The following is a 12,228-nucleotide window of genomic DNA, read 5'->3' as shown; positions in this document are numbered from 1 at the left end:
GTGGCTTAAACTCATGCCAGGTGCATGTACATGCATGCCCAAGATCCCAAGAGGAGAATGGAGAAGGGACTGCAGCGTGGCCATCCCCCTGGGGGGGTGGTGATTTCTCACTTTCTGTCTTTCTGGTGAGTGCACATGCCCTATAGTAAAAACCTCTCAAAAAGAACATACACACTTCAGACTGACTTATAAGATAAAATAACCCCACTCTAATAGATCACTGGATTTTCCTAAAATATCCTAAAACCATTGGTTTCATCATAAATCCTCCATTCATAAAAGTGTGAAAAACACAAATAGTACATGCTCTAAAGGCGAGCATAAACAGATGCAATGAGAATCTGCCTAAGAAAACAGAAAGAGATAATTCCATTAGGTCTCTCAAGGGAACTGCATAAAGCAATGAAGAAATATGCTCAAAAGAATGAATAGCATGATCTTAGTGCTGCAAATATTTTAACTCATGTTTCTTTTTACTAGTAATAATTAAATGGATATTATTTCCTAGAAGGAATCAATATAGAAACAAACCAATTATCTGCTAAAATGAAATGTCTAAATAAAAAGGATTACTAGTCACACACATGCCCATGATCCAAGGCAGAATGAAGCTGGGGTGAAGAAAGATCTCGAGACTCTTGTAGAATTGCTCTATCTATCACTCATGGAAACAGTAATCTTTAAAATACTTGCATTGTTTATAGATATATATCCATAAAAACTGAACGAAAGCCAACAGAAAGTGTACGTTTGATTACCCAATACATTGTTTGCCAATAAAGATTTTTCTAAATGGTATCAGATACTTTAATGAATGTGAGAATCATGTAATATATTGTTTTTATTGCTATTTAGTATTGTTACTATGACTTCTGATTATCACCCTAAATGTCAACACTCAATAAATCCAACAGAGAACAAAGCAGACATGGTACGCATTTTTCTATTTATCATCCAAGAAAAAATACAGTCATTTAACAAATAATAATAAATTTGATGTGTGGTATTGAGAACTAAGAAACGAAAAGATCTAATCAAGTTGACAGGTTATGGAAGACCTCTCTGAGAATAGACTTCTACACTTATAATTAAATAAGGAAGATAAGCAGAAGTCAGGTTTAGAATGAAGAGAAAAATTGTATTAGCAAATGGAATACCAAGCTGTAAATCTGAGAGATCAGAGAAAACAGGCCACTACCAAAGCTATTTAAAGTCCAATATATTAATAGCTAAAGAGAAGAGACTAAGGAGGCAGGCTGAAGACTACTTTAAAGTCTTCTAAGTCAAGCTAAATACTACGGACAAAAGTTAAATACCAAAAACAAAAAATCACCAAAGGGCACTGAGAATGGATTAATATGGTTCTGCATGGTGGCTCAGGCAGTAGCATACTGAACTTCAGTGCTGGAAGTCACATGGCCAAATATAAGTTCAGGTCCTGAGTTGGCCTGAAAATAGCCAGGAATATACACACACCAGATCCTAAAGGGCTGAAAGGGGAAAGAAAGAAAATCATGGCATGATGAGACCCTGTCAATCATGCTGGTCTTCGTGTGTGTGCGTGTGTGTGTGTGTGTGTGTGTGTGTGTGTGTCTCGTGTGCAAAAGTACTAGTAGAGATCTGAGAAAGGATGATGACAGATTAGTGCTACTCAAACCCAGCTTCACATACCTATACCTCATCTTACATTCTGTCAGGATTTTGGACATGCACATACATACTCCTAGCATGTTTTCAGGACTGCAATTCAACTTTGGTCAGGTTGGTGAGGTTCAGCTTTCTAGGCACAGAACTTAACCACTGTGCTAAAGGGCTAGCACAGAGTGACTAGCATTATTAAATAATAGTGACTCAGACTAGAGTGGCAGTATTAAAGTTGGAGACAAGTGGACAGATGTGGGTCAGCTGCAGTGACACAGTGGTAACATAGCACTATGCAATAATGAGACCATATGGGAAGGACCTGGGTTCTTATCTCCAGGTTTCCCTATACATACTGTAGCTTAAATGTAACTACAGATTGCTTCAGACAAGAAATAGACATAGGGCCTGACCCAAAGCCTCATGGTTAAGGGCACTGAATCCCAAAGTACATATGGTTCAAACCCCAGTCCCACTGGTTTGAAAAACACATTGGGCATATGTGCATGAATGCCCCAAATTCACAGAGGACAGAGAAAGGAAGAGACTGCAGCGTGACCATGCCTAACTGGGAGATGCTATGTCTCTGTTTCTCTCTTCTTTTGTGAGTACACACACCATTTGGCAATTAAAAGAAAAATACAGATTAAAAACTATTTTCTCCATAAGAATGACAATCCAAATGCAATGTATAATTCCTAATCAAATTCCATTTCAGTGGTCCCATGCCCATGATCCAAGGCAGAATGAAGCTGGGGTGAAGAAAGATCTCGAGACTCTTGTAGAATTGCTCTATCTATCACTCATGGAAACAGTAATCTTTAAAATACTTGCATTGTTTATAGATATATATCCATAAAAACTGAACGAAAGCCAACAGAAAGTGTACGTTTGATTACCCAATACATTGTTTGCCAATAAAGATTTTTCTAAATGGTATCAGATACTTTAATGAATGTGAGAATCATGTAATATATTGTTTTTATTGCTATTTAGTATTGTTACTATGACTTCTGATTATCACCCTAAATGTCAACACTCAATAAATCCAACAGAGAACAAAGCAGACATGGTACGCATTTTTCTATTTATCATCCAAGAAAAAATACAGTCATTTAACAAATAATAATAAATTTGATGTGTGGTATTGAGAACTAAGAAACGAAAAGATCTAATCAAGTTGACAGGTTATGGAAGACCTCTCTGAGAATAGACTTCTACACTTATAATTAAATAAGGAAGATAAGCAGAAGTCAGGTTTAGAATGAAGAGAAAAATTGTATTAGCAAATGGAATACCAAGCTGTAAATCTGAGAGATCAGAGAAAACAGGCCACTACCAAAGCTATTTAAAGTCCAATATATTAATAGCTAAAGAGAAGAGACTAAGGAGGCAGGCTGAAGACTACTTTAAAGTCTTCTAAGTCAAGCTAAATACTACGGACAAAAGTTAAATACCAAAAACAAAAAATCACCAAAGGGCACTGAGAATGGATTAATATGGTTCTGCATGGTGGCTCAGGCAGTAGCATACTGAACTTCAGTGCTGGAAGTCACATGGCCAAATATAAGTTCAGGTCCTGAGTTGGCCTGAAAATAGCCAGGAATATACACACACCAGATCCTAAAGGGCTGAAAGGGGAAAGAAAGAAAATCATGGCATGATGAGACCCTGTCAATCATGCTGGGGTCTTCGTGCGTGTGCGTGTGTGTGTGTGTGTGTGTGTGTGTGTGTCTCGTGTGCAAAAGTACTAGTAGAGATCTGAGAAAGGATGATGACAGATTAGTGCTACTCAAACCCAGCTTCACATACCTATACCTCATCTTACATTCTGTCAGGATTTTGGACATGCACATACATACTCCTAGCATGTTTTCAGGACTGCAATTCAACTTTGGTCAGGTTGGTGAGGTTCAGCTTTCTAGGCACAGAACTTAACCACTGTGCTAAAGGGCTAGCACAGAGTGACTAGCATTATTAAATAATAGTGACTCAGACTAGAGTGGCAGTATTAAAGTTGGAGACAAGTGGACAGATGTGGGTCAGCTGCAGTGACACAGTGGTAACATAGCACTATGCAATAATGAGACCATATGGGAAGGACCTGGGTTCTTATCTCCAGGTTTCCCTATACATACTGTAGCTTAAATGTAACTACAGATTGCTTCAGACAAGAAATAGACATAGGGCCTGACCCAAAGCCTCATGGTTAAGGGCACTGAATCCCAAAGTACATATGGTTCAAACCCCAGTCCCACTGGTTTGAAAAACACATTGGGCATATGTGCATGAATGCCCCAAATTCACAGAGGACAGAGAAAGGAAGAGACTGCAGCGTGACCATGCCTAACTGGGAGATGCTATGTCTCTGTTTCTCTCTTCTTTTGTGAGTACACACACCATTTGGCAATTAAAAGAAAAATACAGATTAAAAACTATTTTCTCCATAAGAATGACAATCCAAATGCAATGTATAATTCCTAATCAAATTCCATTTCAGTGGTCCTTAACCAAATACTTGTCCTGTGAATAAATACTTGTCCTGTGAATCAGAAGAACAAAGAAAATACTTCACTCTATAATAAAACAGCACACTATATTTAAGTTGTATGTGAATGTATGTAAGTATACGGAAAATACCATAGAAACTAGGGATTCTAGATTGTCTCCTACTGATAAAACCTTATACTACTTTGATTTTAGTAACCCAATAAATATAAAATATTTCCAAAGTCTGGGAGAGGAAGGTTAGCTATGTAAAATAAGATAACTAGAAAAAATAATTCCAACTGCTAACCTATGCCTGAAAAAGAAACTTAGTAAAGATCAGTTTATATAATCAGAGAATCAGTGAATAGTAACATTTTAGAGAGAAAAACTATCTAAAATACAGACAAGAAATGTCGACTGTACAAAAAATGTGCACTGTAAGTCATCTGACTCTAAATGTTAGTGTTGCTTTGAACACAGGAAAACTGTTCTATTTACAACATGCAGTAGTAGTCAGAAAATGTGAGTAGTAGAATTTTGCAAACAATTAAAATTAATGTTATTACAAATATGGTTTTCTGCTACATAACGCTATTTTTGCTCTTCAAATGAGATTGTGAGAATGGGAATACAAGGACATAATAATCAAAAATGGTCTGGGTTCTATATAAGTAATCTTGATCTTGAGGCCTCATTGAAGTATTAGACATTAATTAATCTTACAGTAGAAGAATAAATGAAAGTGAGGAAAAAGGAAGATAAAGGTAAGTAAAACAACTTATTTAGTAGTTATATAATTATAGTCTAATAATAACTTTTAGTAGCTTAAAAATGGGATGATAATAATATGGCACAGAAAGTTAAAGAAACAAAGCAAAAGTAGATTTACCTAAGATTTAGGAATGAAGAATTAAGACATTTGGAAGCAAAGATGTCACATACAGTTTTCAATGGTAGTTATGAAAAAGAAAAATTTAACATCTTTTAGTAATCGCTTACCTTCGTACAATGACAAAAAAGACAAATGATGTGAATAAAAAGAAAAAGAGCTTAGCCTTAGTGGCAGAATCAGTAGCTGGAAGCCACATGGTTGACCACAGGTTCAGGTCTTAGGACTGGTTGACCTGAAACTTGCTGGGAGCATGCACAAGATTCTCATGAACTGCAGGACTAGGGAAAGGAGATCACAGTTTGAAGAGACCCAGTAAAGGGTACTTTCTCTCTGTCATGTGCACATATACACACATACACTATCAGAAATAAAAAATAAACTTCAACACAATAGACTGAAACCAATTCAGAAAACATGTCTTTATAAAAATATTGAGGTGAGATAGCAGGTGGTATAGAGGTTAAGGCACTGGATCCCACTGGGCCTACTGTGTGGTTTGAGTCCCGAACCCGGTGTCTTGAAAATCGTGCTGGGCATATGTGCATACATGCCCAAAATCCTGAGAGAAGACTAGAGGAGAAGGGGTTACAGTGTGGCCTTCCCTCCTGGGTGAGTGATTTCTCACTTTCCCTCCCTCCCTTTCTCTCTCTGGTGAGCAATGTACTCCACAGCAAAATTAAAAAAAAAAAAAAAATTTTAAATGAAGACCAGTCTTTTGGCCTAGTGGTTAAAAGAGCTGAATGCCCTGTCGCAGCCTGCATCTTGAATCCCAGCCCTAAAGGCTTGAAAAACATGCCATGTGTGTCTGTGCCCAAAATCCCAACACAATGGAAGAGAATGGACTACATCATGACCACGCCACTTTGGGGGGTGCTTTCATCCCTCCCTCTACTACTTTGTTGTCTCTGGCAAGTGTATGTGCCCTCCTGCAACTAAAAATAAATAAATAAAATCTTTAAGGAGAATATAAAATAAAGAATATAAAGTTATATGTAAACTAAGAGCCTCTCATAGACTGGACCCACATCTGTATTGACTTATTTCAGCCAACTGAAATAGTTTTCCCACTGGAAACTAATTAAAACATTACACATGTATGCATAACACAATCCTGTCAACTTCTCAAGAATATGAAACATACATATAAAAAATGCAAAGATAACATGCTAAGAGATGGCTAGCAGCTAAGGTGCTGGACTTCTACAGGGCTGACCACAATTAAGAGTGTGCCCGAAATCCCAAGAAGAAATGGAGAAGGAATTGTGGTGTGGCCATGACCCCTGGAAGATAATTTCTTACTTCTCTCATTGTGTCTTTCTGGCTCTATAGCAAAAACCTAAAAAAAAAAAGTAACACTACCTCAAAAGAAGTTCTGGACTTACTAGTTTTGCTTGTTGAGCATTTACTGGATCACCATACTGGAGTAAAGCTTGAAACTGGTTATTTTTTGTAAATGTGATTATCTTCAATACAGCACCAAACTTAGAAAAAATCTGCAAAAACATAAAAATCAAAAGATTAACCTACTATGTTATTTCTCCTATTTACAAGTACGCAAATTAGATTAAACTTACTTGGTGAAGAACATCAAGTGTTACAGGGTAGTACATATTGTCAATAATTATTCTAAGTACTGGACTTTGGGCTGGAGTCACAGCGCTCTCACTAACTGTGGTGCCACTAAGAGGAGTATTTGCAGTCTGCACAGCTGTCACTGCTTGAAGAACTGCTTGAGCACGCTGAAAGTTAAAAGATAAATAGTTTAGAAATGCACCCATTATTTTCACTTATACTTTGCTACATGTTACATTACTAGTACAACTCTTTCCTAGAACACATATATTAAACAAAGCTTAAAGTGCACCTTAAACATAAATACCTTTGAGCACCTGCCGAAAGACAGATATTGTCTCTTTATAATTCAAGTATTCTACTAGTAGTTACTTCAAAATAATTACCAATGTTCAACAAGCAAAAACAGGCAATGAATTTATACTGGAAAGAACGAGATAATTTTAGAAGATCTACATAACCAGAAAATGTTTTAATAGAAACTTTTAGAGAACAGTAGACCTCTAATTTAACATTACTCACGCTGTACATACAGGTACATGGTAAATCTCAACAGGTTGATACTGGATTATCCAAAATAACTCCTTTCTTTAAGCTTATTATTTCTAATACAATCTTGATACAGGAATATTCAGAACACAAATTAAGTCTTTTCCCATCCTACTGCTAACATCTCTTATTAAAGTTTTAATAACAGAAACTGGTGTGTAGTCTGAAACTATAAAATTTTCAGAAAAACTTCAGGATACAATATGAAGGGTATTTACCATACATTTTATGGTATTTATTATACTATCAACTATAAAATGTACTATTATTTTATATCTTATGTCTGACAAATAAGATGTTGCCAATTAAACTTTAACAGATCAACTACTACTACTATAAGATACATCTTGATTTCTGAGATTTTAAAACATGAAAAAGATATATGTAAAATTGAAGAAACGAAATACTTGAGGAAAATGTGCCAATCAAATTACATGTTAAATGCTCCAGAAGACTATTTTTACTATTATTATACCTTGCCTATTACTATTGTGACAGATTCTCTGACAATAAAGTAATTTCTACCTTATATGGAGTCTGAAAACATATATAAAGGCAAACAGTTGTTAAATGTAACATAACTAATATCTCTATGCTATTCTAGTTTGAAAAATCTGTATTAGCAGATGAACGGAAATATAAACAGAGCAGAGGGATAAATTAAAGAGAAGAGCATAAAATTAAGACTCCTAAAGATTGGAATGATTATCCTACTGAAATATTAAATAACCAGGGAATCAAAAACCTAGGGATGTTGTTTAGTTAGCATAACATACTACATACTCCTATAGATAAACTCATCATTTTAATGCTAACTAAACAATATTTTACCTATAAATGTATATATTACCTTAAGTAACTCATCAATTTGAACACAATCTTTTAAAATATACTACTTATTATAACAGATACCTTTATATCACAATGAAAAATACGGTAGTAAAGAATATAAATGGGCAGAAAATTTCTAAAGTAACATCTGTCTAAATGTTTAACTATATTTGAAAAAGTACTTTAAATAGGGACCAGCAGGTGGCATGGTGGTTAAGGTGCTGGACACTCCCACATGGCCGACCACGGTTCGAGTCCCGGACCTGGTAGCTTCCTTTCTCCCTTTCCCTGTCTCTCTGTCTCTCTCTCTCTCTGTGTGTCTCTCTCTGGTAAAATTAAAATAAATAAATGAATAAATAAAGTTAAATAAATAATAATTTTAAAAAAGAAAAAAGAAAAAGTACTTTAAATAGATTATAGCAACATTATTTATTAGTGAATATATTCTTACATATATTTACTAACAGTAAAAGCATGGGTTATCAAAACTTACGGAAAAAAATCATCTTTCGTTTCAAATAATGAAATGTTTTTTAAAATTAGGAATCAAATGATCATGGCATGGTATATAAATAATTCAAGAAGTACAAAAGTTAAAATAAGTTTTCTCTCCAAGTTTGTCACCCAATCTTTTCCCTACCAATCCCCTCAACCAATATTGATCTTAAGTATACTTCAGGAGGTACCATCTGCCTATACAAATAGACACAAATTTTTCATTCCACACTTTTTAATTCAATACTATTCATTGTTCTTTTTCTTTTATAGCTTAATAAGTATGTCTTCCTACATTAGTGATAAATGATTTCATACATGTCTTTTTAAATTCATGAAGTAGAGTTGACTTGCCAATAAATCAATAGATTTTAACAAAACTAATCAAAATATTACATATAGCAAAAAACTTCTCCGAAAAAATATTATACATACAGAGAAACTGACACAAATCTAAGTGTACAGAGCTCAATAAAACATCACAAATTGGACATCTCAGTGATGATTATTAAATTAAGCATTATCAACAGTTCCAGAAGCTACACTCATGCCCCTCCCAGTTATATAAATATATATTCCACTTTCGTCTGGTTTTTAATGAACATTATTATATGACATAAATTCATGTTTTGCAGGTACACATAACTAACTCATTCTTACTGCAATAGTATTTCACTGAATAATATACATATTTGGTCATCAGAAAATCATGATCTGTTTTTCAATGCAAAAATACTTCATGATTTTTCCAACAACCCAACATATTCTATTACTACTGAAAATTTATATCATCTCTAAGCTTTGGGCTATTACATACAGTGTTCCAAGAACTTCCTCATACAGATAGTGCGAAACACACATGTATATGTTATTTTTAAGTACGTAACTAAAAGTGGATTTACTGAGCTAAAGAGTATGCACATGCTCAACTCTGATATTTCACGTTTGCAAAAATGGTTCTACCAAGTCACATTCCCATCACTTACATATGAAAATTTAAGCTTCTCTACATTGTCACCAATACTTGGTACCACTTATCTTTCCAATATTAGCCAATCTGGTATTCACGCGGTAGTAGCTCACTGTGACTTTAACTTGCATTAAAAACCTCTATTCAAAACTAATCTACTCTTTATGGATTAAGGGGTGGCATTTTAGAGTTAAAGGAAGACCTGAAGATATTTAGCAACTGGCCATGTGAAATGTCAAGTTAAAGGGCACAGCAAAGGCAAATCCACCACAAAATTCCATGTGTAAAGGCACAGTATACTATGGCAGCAAAAACTAAAATCAAGAGAAAGCATGTGAGGTTAGAGGATGTATCATTACTCTTAAGACATACACACAGGCAAATAGGGTGGGAGCAGCCATTAGAAAGACAAGGCAAATAGGGTGGGAGCAGCCATTAGAAAGAAGACAGAAACAGTGATGACTGCAGAAAGAGTCTTTACCCTGAGCATGAAAAGGGCCTGATACAAGAAAATAATTGAAATATACGAGTTTTTGGGTTTTTTTTTGTTTTTTTTTGGGGTTTTTTTAAAGATATATACTGGGCTGCATTAGGGAGAAAGAATTCAAAAGGGAAAAGTAAGAAAGTAGATTAATAAAAGTTGTTGTGGTTATTGTGCCTGAGCAATAGAAGCAGCAGAAGAGATGGAGAAAACTAGGCAGATAATTAAGGAAAGTGAACTCATAGGACTTACAGATTAAATAAAGGATAATGGAAGAATTCATGGTTAATACAGTCACCCACCTCCTCTTCTATTACGAAACCCTATTAAAATGCCTATAATGTGAATATATTGGGTTGTGGGGAAAGTCATGATCATTTTTGCATAGAAAAACACAGAAATATACATCATAACTTTCCCAATTACCTAATAAAAGAAAATAAACACGAACACTAAAAAGATGGAAGCTTATCATAAGCTGAGAATAGTTCTGTCAAATTCCTGGAACACAGAACCAAATAAACAGTAGACAGACTAAATACAGCCAGCAGGGCTTACACTGGCAGCAGCCACAGGAATCAAATTAGAAACTAGCAGGTTCACAAGAGGAGGGAGAAAGAACAAGAATTAATGAAAAGTGTGGTTAATCAACAGTTTACTCTTCTGCCTACACTCCCCTAACCAACTCCCCTCTTTACCATTAACAAAACAAAAGAAAAAACAGGACTAGCACATGATTTGGTGGTTAAGGTGCTGGATTCCCACATAGCCAACTGCAGTTCAAGTCAGCCCTAGTTCCTTGAAAATCACACCAAGTACATGTGTGTGAGTGCCCAAAATCCTGAGAGAAGAATGGAGAAGGGACTGTAGTGAGGCCTTTCCCCCTGTGGGGTGATTTCTTCCCTTCCCTCTCTCTGACTCTCCCTGGCTAGTGTACATGCCCTATGGCAGAAACATAAAAAAAAAAAAAATCCTCACTCTCTAGTTACCAGAGTTCTAAAGGGAGTTTTGTTGGTCCCTAACAAGGGCTTTCTGGCACTGGGGTCAGTATCAGTTTAGTATCCATCTCATTACTGTGGCAAGAAAGGCACATGGGTCCAACAAAATCTGTCCATTTTGAAATATGAACAGACTGCAAGTAATGATGTGAGAAACTGAGGACAAAATAAACAAGGGAACAGTGGCATAATTGTTAAGCCAACTGGATCCCACATGGCCAACTCCACAGTTGAAGTCCCAGAATTGGTGACTTGAGAGACAAGCTGTGTGGATATACAGTTGAACCCAAAGTCACAAGAGGAGAATGAAAGAGAAGAAACTGTGGCACGGCCATTCCCCCAGGGAGTGATTTCCCATTTTCTCTCTTTCTCCAAGGAGAGTACATGCTCTATAGCAAATTAAAAAACAAAACCTAAAACTGAAAACTAAAAACAAACCTAACACTGAATAAAAGATGTAATTCTTTTTTGTTGTTGTTGTTGAGAGGTTTTTGCTATAAGGCACGTGTGCTCGCCAGACACACAGAAAGCGAGAAATCACCCCCCCAGGGGGGATGGCCACGCCGCAATCCCTTCTCCTCCATTCTCCTCTCGGGATCTTGGTCATGTATGTACATGTGCCCGACATGAATTTAAGCCACCAGGTCTGGGACTCGAACTGCAGTCAACTACATGGGAATCCAGTGACATAGCCATTACGCCAAATGCTGGTCCCAAGTATAGTAAGATATTTAAAAAATACTGTAATTGGGTCATCAGATGCCATGGAGGTTGAAGTGGCTGGATCCCACATGGCCAGACCTGATGGCTTAAAAACCTCTGGATGCACGTATGTGCATGCCCAAACATTCCAAGAGGTAGAGGGATTGAGGTGTGGCCATTTCCCCCAAGAGGGTGATTTATCACTTTCCCTGTTTCTGGGTATGCATACAACCTATAGCAAATAAAGAAAAATAAATAAGTATTTAGCACCCTCAAATAATTGTTACGCTATAAGACACAATCAACTACAATGTAAGTATAATAAAAGATTAAAAGGCTTTAAAAATTTTTAAATATGATTACATTGACTGTTCCCTCTGTCTAGAATAACCCAGACTGGAATAAGTGACTTATTCCCTAGCCACTTTAGAGTTCACTATTTAGATATCCCTTCTCAATGGGGCTATCATGGTCATCCTATTTAAAATCGTATGTCCCCTCCTCCACATACATGTATTTATAGCACCCTATCTTTATTCTTTTTTTTTTTTTTTTTTGGGGGGGTTTTTTTTTTTTTTTTTTTTTTTTTTGGGGTGTATGAAAGACA

General features: G+C 35.9%; 1 protein-coding gene across 4 annotated transcripts in view; it reads right to left on the bottom strand.

The window, feature by feature from the left end:
- Positions 1 to 12,228, bottom strand: part of PTBP2 (polypyrimidine tract binding protein 2) — a 66,709-nt gene that overhangs the window by 26,603 nt on the left and 27,878 nt on the right. For all 4 annotated transcript variants that reach the window (XM_006169012.3, XM_014584377.2, XM_014584378.2 and 1 more), the window contains exons 6-7: positions 6,598 to 6,762; positions 6,406 to 6,516 (exon numbers count right to left, since the gene is read on the bottom strand). In XM_006169012.3, the coding sequence (XP_006169074.2) occupies positions 6,406 to 6,516; positions 6,598 to 6,762 (276 nt within the window). The remainder of the gene's footprint in view (positions 1 to 6,405; positions 6,517 to 6,597; positions 6,763 to 12,228) is intronic.

Source organism: Tupaia chinensis, unplaced genomic scaffold, assembly GCF_000334495.1.
Source record: "Tupaia chinensis unplaced genomic scaffold, TupChi_1.0 Scaffold146687_1, whole genome shotgun sequence".
NCBI classification, from domain to species: domain Eukaryota; kingdom Metazoa; phylum Chordata; class Mammalia; order Scandentia; family Tupaiidae; genus Tupaia; species Tupaia belangeri.
This window is presented reverse-complemented; position numbering and strand designations above follow the sequence as displayed.